This window comes from Alosa pseudoharengus, unplaced genomic scaffold (genome assembly GCF_046254945.1).
Source record: "Alosa pseudoharengus isolate Yale_2024_CS ecotype anadromous, Long Island Sound unplaced genomic scaffold, YU_APseudo_1.1 YU_APseudo_1.1_scf_17, whole genome shotgun sequence".
Classification (NCBI taxonomy): domain Eukaryota; kingdom Metazoa; phylum Chordata; class Actinopteri; order Clupeiformes; family Clupeidae; genus Alosa; species Alosa pseudoharengus.
The window spans coordinates 29,241,326-29,264,311 of NW_027468640.1; the positions used below are offsets into that span (position 1 = coordinate 29,241,326).

The 22,986-nt window shown below is 45.5% G+C and overlaps 1 protein-coding gene across 1 annotated transcript in view; it reads left to right on the forward strand.

Annotated features, from left to right (window-relative positions):
• The first annotated feature begins 4,265 nt into the window (after window positions 1-4,265).
• m1ap (meiosis 1 associated protein) overlaps window positions 4,266-22,986 on the forward strand; it is a 27,818-nt gene continuing 9,097 nt past the window's right edge. Inside the window, exons 1-4 of the mRNA XM_076288390.1 lie at window positions 4,266-4,514; window positions 5,481-5,630; window positions 8,819-9,032; window positions 21,951-22,148. Of these exons, the coding sequence (XP_076144505.1) occupies window positions 4,266-4,514; window positions 5,481-5,630; window positions 8,819-9,032; window positions 21,951-22,148 (811 nt within the window). The remainder of the gene's footprint in view (window positions 4,515-5,480; window positions 5,631-8,818; window positions 9,033-21,950; window positions 22,149-22,986) is intronic.

Below are 22,986 nucleotides of genomic sequence, written 5' to 3' on the forward strand. Positions count from 1 at the left end.
TAAGCCACCTCATTACATATATTGTTCAATGTGGCTAAAATGAATCTCTCAGCATTGGTATTGTGCAACTGCCCAAATCGCTGCAGGGAAGCTGAACCTCATCCAGCTACTGAAGATTACCCTCTTCTGTGTCTCTTGCTTTTTTTAGGCCTGATATGCAAGGTAAGCAAAGCTCAGAATAGAAACACTCAAATGGGTTTCTCAGGAGGAAACCAACTTGTTTAGTAATCAGAAAACAATATTTGTTATTCAGAATCAGCTTTAACAAACAAGAAATTTGACTCCAGTTGCTCTTTGCTCTCAAAGTACACAATAATCACTTTACATACAAGAATAAAAACAGAAAGGACAGTAAGAAATATACAAAAATACTGTTAGAGAGGGGAGGAAAAGTGCAATGTCAATATAGACTGAGATAATATTTAAATATAAAGATAGTGCAAGGCAGTTCAGTGCAATATATTAATTACAATATTGTAACTGTAAGGTTAAAATGTACATGAGGTGAGCAGAACAGTGGATTCACAAACAAAATATATTATAGAAAACAAGTATAGAAACCATTCTATATGAGTTTTTGCAATGTTTTGTTAACTGCATGTTTGATGATTTTTGTGACTTTTATGGTAAGAATATGGTATGGAACTATAAACTTACTCTCATTCAGGCGTAATAATCCAGTCACTAACCAATTTGTCTGCTGCAGCTCAACCTTGTTGCTGGAAGTTAGCCTACGGGGACTATTTTCAGGTACTGCATGATATCATTATGCTACTGCGCCCATGGTGTTCCTTGATTATTACGCTGGAATGAGAGTATAGTTCCATGTCAATTCAGCCTAGAAAATCGCTATGTTTAATTTTCCGTTGGTCTTATCACACTTTCTAACTTGAGAGGAGACAAGGAAAATTACCGGAAATCTTAGTCACTTTTAAACGCGATGCTAGCAGGCGAGATGCTAATGGTCTAATCCGATTCAATGATCTATGCTAGGCTTGAGCTAAAAGTGGTATCGCCAGACTCAGAGAACGGCTGGATGAACTGGAGAAAGGTAAAAATCAATTGTTTAACTCAAAGGGGAGGTGGAAAATGAGTATAATTCCCCAAATGGTGGAATATCCCTTTAAAAAAGACAGCAAATCTGGACACAGCCTTATTCTTTCAAATAGTGTGAAAATAAATCTGAGATAGCATCCTCATGTTATGGATATTGGACCTGGATGTAGGATCTGAGGATTCTTGTTCCCATTTACTCACATGTCCTAAACTGCTGTACATTTTCCACCTGCTAAAGCTGCCATACTTAAACTATTTCCCTCTTGGGGCTATTTCATGTAACGTTAAACTGCTTGGACCCCGTTAATCGCTGCTTGTGGCTATATTTAAACATGTATTTTCAGCAAAACTACTGAGCAAATTCAATTTGCTCCAAAGAAACTGCTCACATTTGGCTATTGAATATGAATATGGGGAGGGTTTACAGAAACAATCGGACCAAGCATGACTTTAAGCCTTATAGCCTCAGATAAACAATCAGTGAGTACAGCCTATAACACCATCAATTTACATTAGGTAAGGATTTATTAATATAGCCTACAATAGATTGTGGAATAGTGTGGCTGGTAGGCCCTCTAATTTGTGAGCAAGTGCCTTATTTAGAGCAGCAACAAGAGGGTACAGAAGTTGTGGCATAAATTATGTCTCCATCCCACCAACACATTAGTCACTATCAGCTAGCATTCCGGTTACTTTGGTATTGTTCTCTACACAAAAAGTTACTGCAGAAAACTGTAACATTTAGTAAAATGTAATTACACACACACAGAACCTTATTCTACTGCTCTTCATACTGTCCATCCTGCACATACACTTATTCTTAATTCTTATAATGCTACTGTATGCACTACAATTACCACACTGCATAGCTGTACATACTGTACATCTGTCTATATTGTTCATACTGAATGTCCATATTTATTCTGTTTTTCTCTTAATATATTCTGTTAATACACTGCATTCTTACTAAATTATATTGTTACTGCTACTACATTGCACATATCTGTATGTTGTTCTTACATTGTTCATATCACATAGCCATATTTATTCTGCTCAGTCTTATCTGTTTCTTTTATTCTGTTCATATCACATAGCCATATTTATTCTGCTCTACTATAGCATACACTGCACATATTTATATCTAATTTATATTAGGCTATTCTAAAACACCTTTTGTAAACCAACTGCATACTACTGTCTACACTCACTGCACTATGTTTCTTGTCCTGATGCACCACCTGTCTATACTTTGTATCACATTGCACTTTTCTGCCTGTTTTGCACTTCTGGTTAGACGCAAACAAACTGCATTTCGTTGGCTGTGTTCTACTTGTACTCTGCACAATGACAATAAAGCTGAATCTAAAATGTGCATTGGAGACTAGCCTCTAGTAAATAATATTAGCTAGCATAGCTAGCTACAGTATCCTTATCTTTCAAAGTTTTATGCACGCGCTGCAAAGTGCAAAACGCGCTAAGGCTGGATCACTTAACTTGTAAGTATGAGTAAATCATAACTGAATGATTGGCTAGATCAGTGGCTGTACGTGTTAAATACTTATATTAATTCAATACACTAGGTTAGTTCTCAGAGCTACTCACATTTGTCAGGCAGGAATACATGATAACTCCATTTGGTAGAGTAACGTTAACGTTACTTCACAGCTATCGTTAACGTTTCTACTCTCGTTAGCTACTAAGTTATCGTTAGCCTACTGCCAGGTAGCTCTCCTCTTAATTGTATAAAGACCTAAACGTTATAAAGTACAGCAAATAATGCTTTACCGACCAGCTTAGTTGAACTTTTTCATCTATAACGTGTAGCTGCTAGTATTATGCGGTCTTTGTGAGAAAGAAGCTTCTTGAACCTGTGATAGCTGGATTCGCTTTAGCAGCTACTGCTCTCAGTATGGCTTGATGTCCAAGCCGCTTGATAGCAGCTACTAGATAATGTGTAAACTAAGCTGTGGTATTAAATTAAAGTGTCACACAGTGTGTGGTAGATTCTTTACTCCTTGATGTCATTCTGACCCTTGGCAATATCATGCCATGTCAGAAGTATTACAATAAGATAAGTCAAACTTTTTGATTATCCAGGAAAGAAAATTAAAATACTAAAATGAATTAGAGGGTAGCTTTTCTATTAAGTCTGCTTCATCATCCAAAGCCTTGGCTTTCTAAATCAGTGCGCTTGATCATCTAATGACCCTCTCAGAAAGGCAGCAGGCTGTTTTTCAAAGACACAATGTCCCCTTTTGTCACTGGCGCCGCGTTGAAAACAGAGGAAAGGCTGGAAGCACTGAAGGCTTTAGGACATCAGCTCACTGAAAGAAGCCTCTTGTGAAGTGGGATACTATTGATGAGCGAATTAGATTGCTGGGAGCCCTAGCCCCATTTTAAACAGTTCCCCTGCCAAATCTATGCAATATGACTTGATGTGACTGAACAATCTCATTCATTGTTGGTCTCTATTGCCGTGTGTGAACTCAAAGGGTGATTTCAGTTCTTCCCCTGAAAAACATCTTCCTTTTCATAATCCCCCTACCCTGAAATAGGTCTAATTTGTTCCTCTTTTACCTTAGCTGCTTTCCCCATGCTGCATTAATCTCTGATTCAGACAGGTGTGGGCATTGGGTGTGACTATATGATGAGTAACCCATGATCAATCCAGCAACACTTCCTGTATGACCACCATTATCTCTTCCCTAGATTGCAACACAAAACATTTCCACCTTTCCATTATGGTCATTGTTTGATCAGGGTGCAAAGGCAGGTGTTGATTTCAAAAAGCGCTGTCATGCATTGTGTCTCACTACTACACTTCCTTTTGCAGTCGAACATGAGTACATGGCTTTGTGTTGAAAAGGGGGATTTTTGTATGATTGTGACTTGTCTGTCTCATGGACTTCCCCCATGGCTCTAATTGCGTCAATGAGGTCCCATCTCACACCATGGAAATGACCAACATGTTTAGCAACGTGAAAAATCGAGATGGTCTTTCATCAAATGTAATTAAGCCATGAAAAGTAATGTACTACAGTTAACCCATGTCACAAGGGAGCAATTGAATGTTTATTTCAATGATACACAACTATATTTACGACCTTTTTTTTAGCGCTCTCCATTCATTTATGATTATACATTGTCAGTAAAGGGAAAGCAACACCTCTTTGATTTATTCATTGTGTTCTGTAGATTTTCACAAAACAATGAGTGTAAGAAACAGACCTGGCTCGTCTCCCATGCCGGCTTGTCAGCCCAGTGCGTTCTCCCGGCAGCCGCCTCGCGTGCTGATTGTGGACACCTCGCCGCCCTGGTGGTCAGAGACGGGGGCAATTTTGTGCGAGGCGCTCGACAACTTCTTGACGCTGGCCAGCAGTCTGGAGGGGCCCAGCCGCCTACCTTTGCTCAGTGTCTACGCCGTCAACCTTCAGCAGGAGTGCCTTCTGCCTTTTGTGGTATGTGTGTGTACAACTCACACGTGTCTGTGTGTGTGTTTGTGTGTTTGTGTGTTTGTGTGTGTGTCTACTCACACGTCTGTCTCGTGTCTGTGTGTGTGTGTGTGTGTGTGTGTGTGTGTGTGTGTGTGTACTCACATGTCTGTGTGTGTGTGTGTGTGTGTGTGTGTTTGTGTACTCACATGTATATGTGTGTGTGTATATGTGTGTGTGTTATGTTTTGATATCACTGGGGCAGCCGTGGCCTACTGGTTAGCACTTCGGACCTGTTACCGGAGGGTTGCCGGTTCGAACCCCTTGAGCAAGGCACCTAACCCCTCACTGCTCCCCGAGCGCCGCTGTTGATGCAGGCAGCTCACTGCGCCGGGATTAGTGTGTGCTTCACCTCACTGTGTGTACGCTGTGTGTGTTTCACTAATTCACGGATTGGGATAAATGCAGAGACCAAATTTCCCTCACGGGATCAAAAGAGTATATATACTTATACTTATACTTATATCATGCCGACCCACATTTTTTCCCATCAGTATTTGTGCGATGAGTAATACATATTGGACATAGCATTCCCAAACAAAGCAAACGGTTTACAGTAGGCTACACTATTGCATCACTGCACTGGAATGTGGTGAGACGGAAACTTCAGTTGTTAATGGAGATAAGTGAGGATCCTCACGAATAGGATAATGAAAAAGGGGGTCAGACCCAGACACTGGCCTTTCACACAGTGGCGTCTGGTTGGTCCACTGTGAGTTTGTTGTGCATACTTTTTATAGCCATGCAAGCCAAACCAAGCAATACTTCTCCCCCTCTCTATCTTCATCTGAAGCCAGAAAGATGGAATGGAATGGTTATTTGCATAAGAGGAAATGTCATTAAGATTAAATAATCCACGCAATAGATCTCTCTTTCTCTCTCTCTCTCCCTCTCTCTCTCTCTCTCTCTCTCCTTTATCCCCCCCTCATGCAGCAGGTGAAGGGGAACCTGGTGCGCCTCCGCCTGTGTGTGGATGAGCTGCGCTCTCTGCCCGGAGAGGGATGTGTGCGGCCCCGGGGGTTCCTCCTCAGACGCGCCGTCCTGGACAGCCTGCAGCAGTACAGGCAGTACAGCAGCCACCACGTCCACGCGGGGGGCGGAGGCGGCAGTGGCTCCAGCAGCAAGGCAAGCGGCACCTCGGTGGAGGTGAGATCTTCAGCCCCCACCACACTGTCTGTTTGCAGCTGGGTTTCCCCTCACAGTGTCAGGTCCGGTTCCTATAGAACCCATAGGCACAGCTTGCAGTGTTAGGCTTTGGGGAATACAGGGCCCCGAGTTGGAATGATGGGCAATGTGCAAAGTCTTAAGTCTAACTAAAGCAAATTTAATAACTATGCAAAATGAATTTGCTAGCATACTGTTATACTTTCATATTATCTCATATTCAAGTTCAAGTTCAAGTACTTTATTGTCATGTGCTCATAAAAGGAATTATAAGTAATGAAATTCTTGTGCTCAAGAGCCAGTTCAACTGTAAGGAAAACATTAAAAATAGTAAAAGTAGTATTAAAAAGGTATATTGTGTGTGTGTATAGGGGTACGGTATGTGTGTGTGTGGGGGTGGTGTGTGTGTGTGTGTGGGGGGGGGGGTAATAGGGTTTGTTTGTATACAGTCTTGTAAGTGCTGCAGTTCCTTGTTGTGTTTCCAAAATATTGTGTTCTCGAGGGGAAACTGAAACATTGTTTAGTTATGCCAGCTTAAGTGCTACTTCCATTGCCCACTTACTCTGCATTTGTTTGTTCTGTATCATTTAGGCCAGTGTTGGATTCACTGGGTTGCATGGAAGTACAATGGCAACAATATTTCTGGATGGCTTGCCATAGTGGTTGTTGAAAACTTCTTCCAGTGTGGAAAAATAAGCTCATATTCCTCCAGAATGGATTCTTCCTTATCTAAGATGCATCACTATGAGAAGATTATATTTCACACCACACTATAATGACCACACTAATGTCATTTCGTTTGTTCAGTGCTCTGAGCCTAAATTGTATGTGTAGGCTAGTATCCATATCCATTTTGAATGTTTTCTTCATTTCAGAACAACAAACTCCAGGTCCAGGTTCCTAAGATACCAGGACTAATTATAGCATGAACTCTATAGATCTTTTTGAAGACTTCAATTACAGTCCTCATCATGCACATGTTCTATACTATTTTCATCATCCACCCACTAAGCTAACAGCAACCAGTGTGTGGTCTACCGTGAGAGATGAAACCTATACAGACACACAGACATGTGCACACATACACACACAGAGAGAGAGAGAGAGAGAGAGAGAGAGAGAGAGAGAGAGAGACATACACATGTGCACACATTCACACACACACACACACACACACACACACACACACAGACAAACTCAGGGCTGGCACCAGCCATGCATGTTATTCACATTCCCGTCTCCTCCAGAGTGGATGGCAGAGTGTGTGCTTCTCCGCACCTCGAGTCATGTGCTGAGAGAGACACGCTGACAGTAGCCACACACGGCCGACCGGGACAATTTGCTTCACAGCAGGCCCCATTAAAGGAAGATGGAAAAAAAAAAAGATGGCATTCTTTTTCTTCCTCTCAGCAGAAGACCCCATAATCAGATGTAATCACATTGCTCAGACTCTTTTTTGCTTGGGCCTTAATGGGATTATAGGTGCATTTGAAGCCACTGTCTCTGCTCATTTACAACAGGGCTGTTGGGGACTGTGATCTCCTGTAATGGTTATAGAGGGAGAATTTTTTTCTCTCTCCTTTCTTCTCTGTATGCCAGCCAGCTGAAGGGCTCTACGCTGTGGCGTGTTTGTACATGAAAAGTGTGATTTATGGGGCAAACCTAACCCCCCCCCCCACACACACACACACACACACAATCCCCTTCCAACACGGCCGGTCATGAGACTGGGATTAATAGGCGGCATGTGGCTATTTGAGCGTGATAGACCTGCTGATATGAAACGCGCAGGGAGGTCGACTCGGGTGGAGAGTGGGGGCTTTCTGACGAAGGCTGGGTGGAGGTGATGGCGTAAGAGCTGGAGTTTTTGCAGCCTTGGGGGCATTGTTATGGAGTCAGGAGTGGAACAGTTTCGTGCAGGCTGGTTGTGTCTCATCGTTAGGGAGAGGTTCTTGTCTTGTCCCATTACATCCTGTCTGATTCCGATTTACTCACCTTCTCACCAGGTGTCGACCTTGGGCTTTTTACTATTCTGATATTCTAGGGATCCATTACGAAGCTTTAAGGATCGGCATATAAATTAATGATTTGTGATGACATGCTATTAGTTCATGTGCCCTTAAGGGACTGAAAGCATGACTGGCAGTGCTGATGTCAGGCTTCGCCGGTTGACCTGCTGTAAAAAGGGTGTGTGTGATTGCTGGCAGACTGACAGCAGTGCTGTGTCTGTCTGAGGGTTTCCTGCTCGGTTCTGTATTCCCTGCAGACGTTGTGTGTGTGTGTGTGTGACAGGAAGACTTTGTCATGCAATTGCGGTCATGCCTGGGGCCCTGGACACTTTCCGAATACAATTTTGCTCTCCACAATCATCTACACGACCATAAAAATAGCTGTTTTCTGTCACCTTAGATTCAGACTTTGCCACAATGTAATGGGTCATGAAACAAAAAAACGCACACATCACTATTTAGGAGAACCCAGGGATGGAATCAAAACTGGACCAGATGACACGACCTCAGAAAGTCTCATACTGTAGTTATACTTGAAATACTTGTAGTTATACTGAAATGATCAAGGTAACAAGAGTGATGTCTTTAGCTGTGTTTGTTGTGATGGCTAAATCACTTTAGGGAAAAATAACTTTATCATGCAAGAAACAAGTTGGCCAAAACAACCTCAGAGGTCATGACCTGAACATCACATGACCCAGTCCCCTGACCCAGTGAGATGTGAAGGAGTGAGCACACTTTACAAATACTACCACTTTGCAGTAACAATGTTACAGTGAAGCGCTTTAATATCTTTGCTTGGCAGGAAGTGCTGTGTGGGTGTAAGATAGGTTTCCCTTCAGTAGTGTTACAAAAATGTGAGGCACTCAGGGTATTAAATACCTTTGACTTATTCAATATGAAATTAAAACAAGTCAACGCATTTCAGCCACTGTGGCCTTCATCTGGCCCTTCACAAATACTTTTACAGTATCTCCCCCCATTGCACGGTCAGTGTTGACAGATGCCCTTGTTGACTGAATGAGAGTGACTGACGTAAACATCAGGCTGGTCACTACGTCCACACTGGTGTTCCTCATTGACTAACGTCAATATCAGGCTGCTCACTACTTCCACACTGGTATTCCCCAGGTGACCGTGATGACCAGTCAGCCGGGCCGGGCATTGATGCGTGAGCTGGAGGCGGGGCTGAAGGACTCAGAACTGGGCAGCCTGCGGCGCCTGCTGGTGGTGCAGATCTCCCCCCAGCAGCAGCCGATGGCCGGGGAACAGGGATGGACGCCTGACGGCCCCTCGCCAGAAGACTCGGAGGGTAGGCACCGTACCAGCAAGGGCTGGCACCTCTCCAATATCTCTGTGCTTTGTTTCTGCTGCCTTAAAAAACTCTTTCAACTTTTTAAACCCAGCTCTTTATTAGAGATTGTGTGTGAGTGTGTGAGTGTGTGTGTGTGTGAGTGTATATGTGTGTGTGTGTGTGTGTGTGTGTGTGTGTGTGTGTGTGTGTGTGTGTGTGTGTGTTGGGGAATGTATTTGTAATGGATGTCTGCACTGTGAGTTTCTCATCCAATATTGAGAGACCACAAAGCAGAATTACTTGTGGTGAAGAATGTATTTATTCAAGTCACAGCCAAATTTGCCACTACACACACACACACACACACACACACACACACACACACACACATATGCGCGAGCTCGAGCGCGCGCACACACACACACACACACATGCATAAACAGACGCGCACACACACACATTCTGGACTTTTAGAGGTGTGTTGCTAGGTTTATAGTTTGGCATGGGCACTGTCCTAGTCCCCTCAGCACCTCCCAGCTCTACCCATCGTGGTCCCGAGGGCCTATAAACACGTCCAGAAACCTCTGAGCAGCAGACTCCGGTGGACAGCAGCCTTAGAATCACACCACGCAGACTGAGTGTGTGTGTGTGACAAGAGGGGAGGAGACAGCAGCCTGAGAATCACACCACGCAGACTGAGTGTGTGTGTGTGACGAGAGGGGAGGAGACAGCAGCCCGCTCTCAGCCCCGCCACTGCTGCTGCCTGTGTTAAGATGTAATTAAGTTCAATTAAAGCTCTTACGTAATTACGTTAATTAAAGTTAAAGTGCGGCAAGTCGCATCCGCGACTCAACCCCAGGGTCAAAAAAAAAGAGGACTTGAGGTGCCCGTCTCTCTAGAAAGCAGGACTAGCCTTAGAAAATGAAAGCAAAAATAAGGTCTGCAGCCCCAAGACGTCTCTCAGCATAGTAATTTAGCAACACACCACGGTAATCTCACGCTGTAACGTTTTGTAGTCATTTTGGGTAATCAGAAGGAGGCATGTGAAAGAGAGGTTCTCAAGAGACGGCACATACATGTAGACATAACACAGTGCAAACTGTTACTGTCTGCTGTCTGAGTAAGTGTGATCACACACACACACACACAAACACAAACACAAACAAATACATAAACAAGAAGGTGCCTTGACATAAACAATGGAGATCTCTCTGTTACCAAGCCTGGTTCAGGAGATCTCTCACTCTTGACAGGGTTTTTCCTGCATCAGCAGCATAGACTGCATAAATAAGGTCAACGCTCATTGAGGAGTTACAGGAATGTTGATGATGTTGGGTGGGTGCGAAGGGGTTGGGCTGGGAAATATGTGCATTTGCTCCCAACGCCTTGCCAACACTTAAGAATTCCATGGATACCCCCACCCCCCTCTCTTTTCTCATAATTTATTTACTTTAGCCCGGGGAGTGTATTGGGTCAGATGGAGCAGCACTTCTTTTTCAAAGGGCCAACTATGGCTGTCCAGTAAAACACTCTCTCTCTCTCTCTCTCTCTCTCTCTCTCTCTCTCTCTCTCTCTCTCTCTCTCTCTCTCTCTCTTCTTTCTCTCTCTCTCTCCCTCTCACTCTCTCTCTCTCCTCTCTCTCTCTCCTTCCCTCTCTCCCTCTCTCTCTGTATCCTCTGGCTGTCCCCTCTCCTTTGTCTCTTCATCAGCTCTCTCACTGACCTTAAAACAAGCCCATAACCTACGTGGCTCCACAGCTGCTGCTGTGCCTCAGCCAAAGTCATCAAAACGTAGATCCTCACGTCCCACGTCTCTCACTCAAACTCATCACTGCATTTGCCCACAGAACGCCATTCCAGGAGTATGGGTCGTATGGTGATGGCCTTTCATTAAAATACCTTACCCCTAGTCGCGTGGAGAGAGGGAAAGGGTCAGTTATATAAGCCCAGTGATTTGTCTTTAAATGAAAAGGTCTCTCAGTGGCCTGTTCTGGAGTCAGCCAGACAGCTCATCTGCCTTCAGTCTGGTGCTGCGTCCTACTGGGCCGAGCGCTTGGCTCGGAAGGGCCCGGAAGGTTCCCTCTCGCTTGCCTGGTGCCAAGGCTGCGCTGCGCGGCTCTTAAGTACAGGCCGGGTCAGACTCTGGAGACGAGCCCAGAGCCGGGGTGTCCCTGAGGTCTTGCTGGATACCTCCACACGGCCGAACATACCGGTATGCGCACACACACCCACACACGCTCACGCATACTGTAAGCACACACACACACACACTCTCTCACACGCAATTCACACGTCATCACATGTAGTCAAAAAGATACACATGCTCATACAGACATAATCTATTCATGCAGACAGACACATAAACATTCAGAGAAACTCACACTCATGCATGCATGAATTAACATACTGTACATTCATGCATGCACACACAAACACACACACAAACACACAGACACACACACAAAGTACATTTGCAGGTGCTCATGCAGCCTCTTAGCCAGTTCTAGTTTGTCTGCCAAGGTAACACCCTGACCTACATCCTGTTTTTACTAGAAAGCCTCTTGTCCTGAGAAGTGCATTCCAAGTGATATGTGTGTGTGTGTGTGTGTGTGTGTGTGTGTGTGTGTGTCGTTTCTATCTCTGTGCTTGAAGGCTTATGTATACTGTATGTATGGGTGTGTTAGTATGTTTGTCTGTATGTATGGGTGTGTTTATGTGTGTGTGTGTGTATCCATATGTCTGGACTTATGATGCGTGTGTATTATGTTTCTCCAAATTTGAAGTGCACTGTGCACAGGAAGAGGGGATTACCAGAGAGGACAGCTGAGATGACGACTTGGCCCGTTGTCCCTCTTGCTGTCCCCTGTGACACGTGGTCAGGTCTTAAATCAGCAGGCTTCAACATGGAGCTAATTACACTTAAGCCCTGGCCTGCCTGTATCTCAGGCTTGCATCAGCACAATGTTCCAACCCATCTCCAGCGAATCACGGTGGATTACACCCCCCCCCCCCCCAAACCCCTCGGGGGCATGCCGGTCAATGTGATGCAGCCACATGTGTTTTGTCCTACCTGAGATTAGTGTAACCAGCATTGTGGATTCTAGAGTCGTGCTGCATTATTGCAGCCTGGAGCAGTGGAGTTTGGGTAGCATGGTGGCCCATCCAAATTGCTTACATTAGCATGTCATTAGAGATGGATTCATATAGAATATGCCTAACTCAGCCTAAATGTAGAGGATTCCTGATTAATTAGACCAGGTGACCATTCACCCTCTCGCTTACTTGTTCTGCAGTTTAAGTAGATTAGTCATTATGAATGCAAGACATGGGGGTGAAGCACCGTGGATTTGATTGCCTTGGCATTATTTGCAATCATTGCATGTGTATATGTATGTTTGAAATGTAGAAGTTCTAATTCAGTAGACATATTCTTTTTGAAAACCAGGACATTTCAAGAACATGCCCCATATAGCTCTTCAAGCAGAGTACATGTATGTAATGTATGTACGCATACATGTATAGCTCAAAAGATAAACTTGTACATCTTGGCTGGGTATAACCATGCAGTGCATTCCCATGTGCCCATGAGAACAGTGACATTAACATGGTCCTGTCACAGACTTGTTTGGCCAAGTAAAGTGGTGTGTTCATGCATGGTGCCTTGTGATATCCACCTCTTGTGATGTGGTGGAGAGTGTTTGGCCAGGCAGTCTAGACGGCCCGCATCTCGTTCCTGTATCTCGTCTGTATTAATCTCCCCATCTCGCTGCCCCCTCCAGAGCCTCGCTGGCAGCGCCTCTCTCTCTTCTTTGAGGTGGCAGATTTAGGGTGGTGGTTTTGGGAGGGGTGGCGAGTCGCCTCCCCGTACACCCCCCCCCCCCCCCACCCTCCCTCGTCTCTCTGCTGCCCCCCTCCGTCGCCATCACCATGGTGACGGGGTTTCTCGGGGCGGCCTGGGTAGCACTGTGATGTGAAAGGCAGGAGCGGTGGCTGCCCTTAGAGGAGTGGCTGCTCAATAAGAGACTGTGTGGTAGCGATGGGCCACATATCACCAGCCGTCGGGTGCAGAGTGAGAAAGAGAGAGACGGTGGAGACCATAAAGTGAGGCTGAGCCAGACAGGGTGAGAAAGAGAGAGACGGTGGAGACCGTAAAGTGAGGCTGAGCCAGACAGGGTGAGAAAGAGAGAGACGGTGGAGACCGTAAAGTGAGGCTGAGCCAGACAGGGTGAGAAAGAGAGAGACGGTGGAGACCGTAAAGTGAGGCTGAGCCAGACAGGGTGAGAAAGAGAGAGACGGTGGAGACCGTAAAGTGAGGCTGAGCCAGACAGGGTGAGAAAGAGAGAGACGGTGGAGACCGTAAAGTGAGGCTGAGCCAGACAGGGTGAGAAAGAGAGAGACGGTGGAGACCGTAAAGTGAGGCTGAGCCAGACAGGGTGAGAAAGAGAGAGACGGTGGAGACCGTAAAGTGAGGCTGAGCCAGACAGGGTGAGAAAGAGAGAAAGGGAGAGTGGAGAGAAAAGCAGAATGGATAGAAGAGGCCAGGGGATGAGCGATAGATCAGAGATACAGACACAGGAGGAGTGAAGAAGTGAAGAATAACGAGTGAAAAGAAAGGAAAGAGGGGAGAAGGGCAGAAGGGAAAGGTGGTGAAACTTGGCAGCGGAGTCGGCATTTAGAGGCTGAGTTGGAGGCAGCAGCATAAACAGGGTGATAATTGGTGCACATTAGTAGCTACAGTATGTAAAAATCGAAAAGATTCATTCGTAGCTTGCGTGTGTGTGTGTGTCTGTGGAATTTTTATGTGCTGCTGGTATACACATATGCACCTGTTTCACATACACTCAATTCCCCAGACCATTAACCTCAGCAAAATATCTACCCGGCAAAACATTCAAACTTCAACAAACTTGCTCACCCTAGAACGGACTCAGACACCGACAGACTAAACACGGCAGAGAAAAAGATAGTTTATGTTAATTTAAAGTCCCCAGTGGCCTCTGTGTACGCTTCCCACCTCGTCATCCTCTCAGCAGATGTTGTTTAACTCTTCTCCTCTCCACGAAACCCGCTGTCGTATGAGACACATGGGGATCGAGCGAGAGAAAGCGCGAGCACACCGGAGAGTGATAGACGGCACCTGTCTGCCGGTTTCCCTCTCGGCGGTGTTCCGGTAACACCTGGCCCTCGCCGCTTATGAGACTCCCGTGACGGGGAGCATCCATCACTCGAGCTCTCCAGACGCAAGCAGGGAGGGCTGCTCTGGCACAGGCCTGTCTGCCTGTCTGACTGCCTGTATGCCTGCCTCTCTGTCTCTCTGTCTGTATGCCTGCCTCTCTGTCTCTCTGTCTGTCTGCCTGTCTCTCTGTCTCTCTGCCTGCCTGTCTGCCTGTCTGTCTGACTGCCTGTCTGACTGCCGTCTCCAGCTCCAGTAGGGGTCATCTCAGGATAGCTCAGCTTCAGTAGGGGTCATCTCAGGATAGCTCAGCTCCTCCCACAGGCTTCCTGGAGCCCCAACTTCAACAAGAACTCTTCCCAAGTTCAGTAGGGGTGAATACATTTGATACAGGCCTGGGTGTTGTTGTTTTTGAAGCACTGGAGCTTATCAGGCACGTTGTGTCTTATTCTGAGATAGTGAGGGTTTTTTTCTCATGGCAAAACGTTCATTGGAGTTTTTTTTTTACAATGGGGGGGGGGGGGGGGGGTAAGGGGAAGGATTTTGTCTTGTGTTGTAGGTTTTTGCTGGTCGTCAAGATTATCTGTGGACTAACGGAAACTGGTTTTGAGATTAAATTTGGAATGTTGTTTTAGCTTTTTCTCTTCATCTTTTTTAGAGATTAAAGCTCTAGAATCCGTACTGCGCATGGAATCATCATCATGTAGCTCTCCCCATTGGAAATAGGTCATTATAGATTAGTTTGGACTAGATTAGACTACGTTTGCACTGTTTGAGCCCTGACTACAGCGGGTTAACTGGAGGTGATGTAATGTCTTCTTGAGAGATGGCAGGTCAGCTTGATGGACATTAATCATGGCAGGATGACTATTTCACACCACAAGCTTTTCTTACATCGCTGCATATCAACGGCTTACGCTAATTACACACGCCCCCAAATTAATTACCCAAATTGCTCTCCTGGGGTGGAATCAAGAGACGATTAAATCCGCTTTTGGGGGGAGGAAAAGGGGGCCAGTGGCAGCTTTTAGCCGCATTTACAAACATTGACGGGGAATTGGGGAAAGGAGCCGAATTGGAGGATTGAGAATTAGAGACAGAGCGTGGAGGGAGAGTGGGACAGGGATGGGCAGAAACAAAGAACGCCTGAAATCCAAACAGAGAATGTTGAAGGGTTGGTGATGAGCTGCAGGAAACTTGACAAAAAGTGAGTCCAGAAACTAAGTGAGCACAAGAGGATGAGAGAAGGGAAAAGTGTCGCACGAGGCTGCTGTCGGCTCAGCGAGCGAGCGAGAGAGAGAGAGAGAGAGATGGGTTTCAGAGGACAATAGCATAAAACATCACTTGCCTCAAGGCATTCTGAGCGACCAGAAGTGACACCATAAAAAGCCTTTCATCCGGGGGAGCATGGCTGATCACCCAAACATGACTCATCACGATAAAGCAATCTGAGAGGGGACACAATGTCTCCACTTTTAGCATCCCATGAAACGCTTTGAATCTGGAGCAGGAGATGAAAGGAATATCCGGCGATACGTTTTGAAAATGGTCATGCCAATTATGGGCATGTTTAGCTCACTGCCTCATAAACCAAGTCTGTTTTAGTTTTTGTTCCCCTTACAGAACGATGATCGCTATGCGAACTCTGCCTCTCGTCTTCTCAGTAAACTATGCTGTGTTTATGTGCAAGGTGAAATACTGTCCTCTAATTTTCTGCAAGCTCCCTGTCCTAGCTTTGTACAGTCGCCCCCGAGGTGGACAAAGCAGCTCGCCTTCACTCATAATTAATGGGATCGCACCAGTCCCCTGCATCGCTCTTAGCAGGCAGAGATAGTGTTTGTGTGCGCAGCCTCAGCCAAATTCATCTGACACACTGCAGGCTTAAGCTTAGGGAAATCGTTGCTTTGTTGCAAGTCTGGTTTCCCATTATCTCTTGGCTTAAGGCTAAGGTAAACAGATCCTCCATTTTAAGTATGTCGGGCAGCAGGGCCTTTCTCTAAATGGAGATATTGCTCAGGCTGTTTCGCAGCAGTACATCGGCCTACTCAGTGGAGATAAAGCACCTCTTTGAAACCAGAGATGATGGATGGGTGTGTTACGTGGAGAGAGGGAGAGGGAGAGACAGAGAGAGGAAGGGATTGAAAGAAGAGACTGACATGGTGGTCCTTGCAAACTCTCTACATCACTCAGTGTGCATTTTCTCAGGAGGATTTGGGCCCGATTATGCTGTTTGAGGGATTTAAGAGGATCTCTTCCTCCCTTCCCCTCCCTCGGTTTCTCTCTCCCTTGTCTCTCTCTGTCTCTCTCTCTCTCTCCCCCTGAGTTTGAATCTGTGCAAAAAAGAGCCAATAAAGCCCTTAGCTCATCTCTTCTCTCTTCATTTAATGGAGATAATTTTTTCGGTACAAGATAGAGGATTTATGCTGGAAATAGCTGGATATTCATCACAGACGTCAATGCCTTGGCAGTCGTGCATGTTTGATCCGAAACCTCAATAATTTATTTTTTTTTTTTTGGCAATGCAGCTTCATCTGGAAAATGGCAAATGCTTTGACATGCATTCAGACAGTGGTCGTTCCAAATCCTGTAGCGAAGCATCTCTTTCAGTCCCTCTTTCCCCCCTGACCATGCCAGAATGAGAACTTTATAATTGGTGTGTTATTGCAGATTTTAGAATGTTTCCATTGTTTAGGCAGGCTGTGATAAAGGTTGATTAAACTTGAGAGGTTCCAGAACCCCCTGTGTTATTTTTCCAGCCAGCACTGGAGGGGGGAAGCAGGCCTCATCAGGTCCATAGTTCAGGAAACAGCCTCCTGCTGCAGCTAGAGGACAGGGGGAGGTCAGACTCTCTTACGAAAGCAAAGCAGAGACAGGTGTGTGTCCAGGTGAACATCACTCGCCACCGCTTAATATCGCTGAGCTCTGTGAAACAGCCTTTGTCCTGCTGTCTGCACCATGCCCTCTCTCTGTCTTTCTCTCTCTCTCTCTCTCTCTCATTCTCACTGTCTCTTTCATTCTCACAGTCTGTCGTAAAATGAAATGACAACGCCAACAGTCACAATGGCATCATGTATTGTAGTAGAACCATCACCTTTAGAATTTAGAATAACAGCTTTCTTTGCTGCAAAGCTGCTGGTGAATTTTTTGACGGTTTTGATGTTCCGGGCACATTTTGTCTGTTCACCTGAGCGCTGGACACATCCCCATGGGCTAAAAGCTTCCCTGAGTAGCCCTGGCTTCTACAGCATATTGCTGGTAATGGAATCAGTTTGGCCTCACTCCTTCCTGCTCTGCAAGTATACATGGAGCTTATCAGGGCCTATTATGGCCTCTTGAAAGGAGAAGCTCCATCATCTTTGGCAATCACTTTAGCCAATCACCCATAATTCATTCACTCGTTTCTCTCATGAGCTATATGTTCCTCCGGAAGCTTTATTCTATCTGCTGGCACCATCAGGATGAGACCCGAAGCATTATTATTCCCAAATGAACCCGTGGTTGGGTGGTCAGTAGAGTAGCCAATTACGCCCTTCTCATCGTCCCAGAGACCACACAGTGATCACATGACAGGATGTGAGATACAGACCAGCAGAGTGTCCCATCACTGCTGATTGCAATCTTCTCTGTGCTCCTAGTGGGAGAATTGGCTCATATATCACAGATGACAGAAGTTGCCCAGGAACTGTTGATTGCAGATTGGGATCTCCATCTTGCGTCCGAATGTCATCCAGAGATGGAGGGTCTGATTGTGACCAACTCCATCTCCTTAGAACGAATTGTGTGCCAGCGCCATCTGCCACTGTATATTATAACAAATATTTTAATGCACGGCAGCTGACAGATGACACTGCTTTAATGGAATGATATTCATTAATTTTTCCATAGAATACTATATCAGTATCATGGAATTCCAATAGTGCCCTTCAGTTGAACGAGTGAAGTTATGTGCATACCTTAACTTTTCAGTTCATCTTGAGAGTGAGAAACCCTTTAATTATCCACTTCTTATAATGCTTTAATTTTACGCAAGAACAGGCCAATTCTTTGAGTTACAGCAAGCTATCGCATGATGAATGAACCCAAATTCATATCATTAATTATTACAAAGTTAAACTTCCCGGTCTTGTCACGCGTCTGTAAATATCCCTGAGTGGAGGAAGTCAAGCCCTAATGCATGAACGCTTCTGTACTGGGATTTGTCATGGAAAAGTAAATAAGAGTCTGAGGAGCACTTTGGGAGACAGGTTCACCGAGTCCATGCCAGGAAGTCAGAGCCATCTCAGTCCAAGTACTTAGTCCTGCTAATGTGAGGGAAGAACTGACCTTTGTTTTAATTTTCTCTTATATTTGGCTATGATGACTTTGAGTGGACAAAGGAGGAAGAGGATGGTAAATGTTGGAGGGCTTGGGGAGATCTGTGCGTGGGTCGGGGGGGAGGTTGGAGAAGGGTGGATGATAATTGGATTTAATCTCTACTTGCTGACGGGCAATATTGAGGCGATCGGCTCCGAAGCCTCCACAGGTCTGACCTCACCTCTCCCCTCCCTCGCTCACGCCATCTGTGCGACATTTACAGTAATCGCTCACACTTTTTTTCTGTCTTTCTCTCTTTTTGATGGGAAGCCTTGGTGTGATAAGGAAAAGCACAGTGGATTATAATGGGACTTTTTAGGCACTTGAGCCCGTTATATCATTGACTTCCGTAGGAGTATGTATGCGTCAATCCCGGATGCTAATTTTACTCTTACACACACATTGTCATAGTACTGAGATTCAGTTTGACTGAAGTGGCCTGCAGAATCTGAATGGTTTAGCACTCATGCAGATTGCATCATAGACCATCTGGCATGTGAATTAAATTGAGTTTAAAGATAGAGTGTAATAGAGTGTAAATTAATTAAGAACTTATCATGATTTAAATGGCCGTGAAGATCAGATTCACTTCAAAAGGTTGCTTTAAATTTGCTTTGTTATTGATTTTCCGTCACATGCACCCTGTAAACAAATAGAACATCCATTAGTCAATTAATGCTTTCCTTCCTTTCTGTAATTGATCAGTGGACTCTGACTTATTGATTTCACCTTTTTTTAAATAATACCGACCACCTGAACTGCTTGTAGTGCAGTGCACAGAGCACCTCCAGTTGGTCATAGCACATGTGGAACTTCTCTCTTGTTTGTTTTTGCGATTTGCAAAGCAGTGCAATATGAGCTCGATGGTGTTTTAAGCCCCCACCGTCGACTTCAAGGCAGCGCTGCGGCCGTCGACTTCAAGGCACCTAACCCTAACCTTAACCCTAACCCTTGCCTAACCCTAGTGCTTTTCCATGCAGCGCTGCCTGGAAGACGACGTTGGGGGCTTAAAACACCAAACACCGCAATATGATTTGCTGAAAACCATTAAGCAGGTTGCTCTAAATTAAGGCTGCGTGATTTCGTTTTTGACTGACTTGGTTGTTGGATGGCCGCTGTGTGGAATCCTATACCTATAGCACTGGAGAGATGTTTAATTCCTAGTGCTACAGGTACAGGTTTCACTTCCTCAGCAGTGACGAAAATGAGTTTAACAGTGAGACAGAATGCCCATCCCCTCTCGTGTGGTAGTTTAGTCTAGTCATGTGGTCAAATATTTGAAATCCTGTCTCATTAGACATACTGACTAGACTAAACTACCACATAAGAGAAGGGGTGGACTGGCATTCTGTGCTACTGTTGAACTCATTTTCGTCACTGCTAACGAAGTGAATAAGACGCTCTCCGCCCTGCATGGTCCCCTGCTCTGGACCAACACGAGTCGCAAAGGAAGCAGCGGACTTCAACCTCACACACTTATCGATGAGATACCTAATGCTGGAGGACAAGTCACAAACAGCCCAAGCTCATCAATACCAATCTACAAGTGTGCGTAAATCTCCAGCAATGAGTCACGTTTGACTTTCAGATCCGCTGTGGGGAGGATAGCCTGACCCCGGCCACTAATGACCAGGAAAAGCAATTATCTGGAAGAGGTCTCGCCCGGAGATCACGTGATGTCCGACGCACGGCTACTGTCTCATCTGCTAGTCCTCCCCTGACAAGAGTGAGATCGATCTCCTGGCTGTCTTTTTTGTCTAGTTTTCCTTCATCTGCACCTCTGTCTTTCTTACTTTGTCTTTTATTCCCTCTCTTTCCACCCTTTCTCCATCTCACTCTTTCAATCTCAGTTTGCCTCTCTCTTCTCTCCTCTTCTCTCCTCTTCTCTCCTCTCTTCCTCTCTCTCTTTTTCTCTGTGTGAGAGGGGGCTGAGCGATTAAGCCTGTCCCACTCGCTCCCTCTAGACTGCAGCAGGCCCTCATAGAGGAGGATAAATAATTCACAGGGAAAGGTTAATGCGGAGGCTGCTCCCTTTCTCTCTCCCTCTCTCTCTTCTTCTCTCTCCCTCTCTCCCTCAGCAGCACTTATACTCTTGTTCAGGGCGGCTCTAAGCTGCTCCATCTCTTGGTGTCCGGTCAGGCTCTTCGTGTCGGTAACAGAACATGACGGAAGCAATGACACTGAATGTTCCTTTATAGAGTGTTGACCTAACCTTGTTGTGGGGGTTCACCTGGGTTATATAACCGTATAGGCTTTAGAAAATGGCACAGACAGACTGCATAAAAGAGGAGATTTTGCAGCGCCGTTTTGACACTTTTTTTTTTTGTGTCATCAGCTTTGTCAACTAAATTGCCAGTTTCACCTTTTTGCCTTTTTGCATAAAACCTTTTAAAAGCAATGTGTCTGGCAATGTGCCATGGACCTGGCTCTGAGAGATGACACCAAACTTGAGAAATAAGTGTCAAAGGTTTTTTCTTTAATTTTCAGCTGTATGTTGACCCTATTGCTCATTCAAAGTATACCATTAACCTCTGTAGCCCTCTATTAAGAAAGCACTGAATATGATCATTTTTAAGAAACTTTTCAACGCAAACTTGGTGAGCTACGTCGTCTTCCAGGCAGCGCTGCCACCGTCCACTTAAAGGCACCTTATCCTAAACCTAACCCTAACCCTAACTCATGCCTAACCCTAGCGGCTTCCAGGCAGCGCTAGGGATGGGCATCGTTAAGAAATTATCGATATCGACGCCATTGTCGAGTCTGCTTATCAATGCAATTCCTTATCGATTCCCATATCGTTAGTGGAATCGATAACGTGTGGATGTGTACGATTCCGATGGATCAGAACGTTTGGAACTGGTTCCTAACCGATACCTGGAACAGATTCCCAAGCCTAGGCTGCGCTGCCTTGAAGACAACGTTGGGGGCATGAAACACCAAGAAACCAGATGGTGCCAGTCAGCTCTGGGATGGAGCAGTGGCCCCCTCTAGTGGCAGAGAGTAAAACTGTCCACCAGGTTGAAATGAGTTTAGAAATGGTCCTGCCAATCAGCTATGACTGGTTATACCATACATTTGCTTATTTTAACAGTTGACATTTATGCTATCTACCCATCACCATATTTGCATAATTGCTATCACTTTCCAACTGTCCAATTTCTCTATGATCATTCTCTCTTGCTGTCTGTCTATCTAATTAATCTGATAAATGTCAAAACATAATTTCCAAACTGGGTACAGGTGAGTATTAGGAAATATAAACCACATAGATAACTCTGATGAGATAACCCCAAGGTACATCACCTAATTTGTTAATCTCTCTCTTCCTCCCCCCTCCCCCCACTCTCACTCTCTCCTCTCTCCCTTTCTCTCTCTCCTCTCTCCCTCTCTCTCTCCCCCTGCTTCCCTCAGAGGGTCTGATGCTGGGCACAGAGATGGACCTGCAGGTGGTGGAGAGCAGCGTGGTTGCCGTGGAGAGTGTTCTGAAGGCGTGGCTGCACGAGCAGGCGGGGGAGCGGGAGCATCTGCACCTGCTGCTGCCCCGCGTCCTGCAGCACGCCTCTGGCCCCGCCCACGCCCACGCCGACGGACCCCGCAAGCCCAGCCCCAGTACTGACCCTTTCATGTCTCCACTGATTAATTTCAGCTGTAGTTCTACACACCCAGCCCCAGTGCTGCCTCTCTTTGATCTTTATTTATTTGTTTAATGTGTTTACTGTGTACCTCATACTGTTTGTTGTTGTTGTTGTTGTTGTTTGTAGAGTATATGTAGTATCTCTTTCCATTGATTTTATTTATATCTGATACATACATTCTGTTTGTTTTGTCTCACTCCCTGGCATTCAGCCCAGTCTTGCCTCCTGTATCTTTCTCTTTGTGTTTTCCCCTTTTTAACGCCAGGGAGGTTTTGTTTTCAGCACAGGTTGTCTGTTTGTCTGTCTGTCTGTTAGCAGGATTATGGGGAAAATGACCCGGCGATATTTATGGGACAGAAATGGAAATGGGTGGAAGGGTGTAGCATGGGCCATGGAAGAACCCATTCAGTCCAAAACAGTCCAAATCCCGTGGGCAGATGCCCAGTTATGTTTCACTGTTGTTAACACTGCGAGGGCATTTGGACATGGCGGGGGTCTGTGCTCTCTTCATCTCCTGCTTTACTGCAGATGTGTCCATGTGCACACTGTTGCATCTGGGCCATATTTAGTGGATGGATCTATAATACCATAGTCCGTGTTCTAGGTGTCACACTTCAAGTTTGCGCTTCATTGTTGTCATTGTGTAGGTCTCTAACACGGTCAGGTTACTATACAATGTGTGGCATGCTTGCGTCTCCCACAAGCCAGTGGTGCTGTGATATTGAATCTGGCCTCATGCTGTGTAAGATGAATTAGGCATGGATATTGATCTGCCACTGGAGGAAATCCCCCCACCCAGGATATTGTGTACA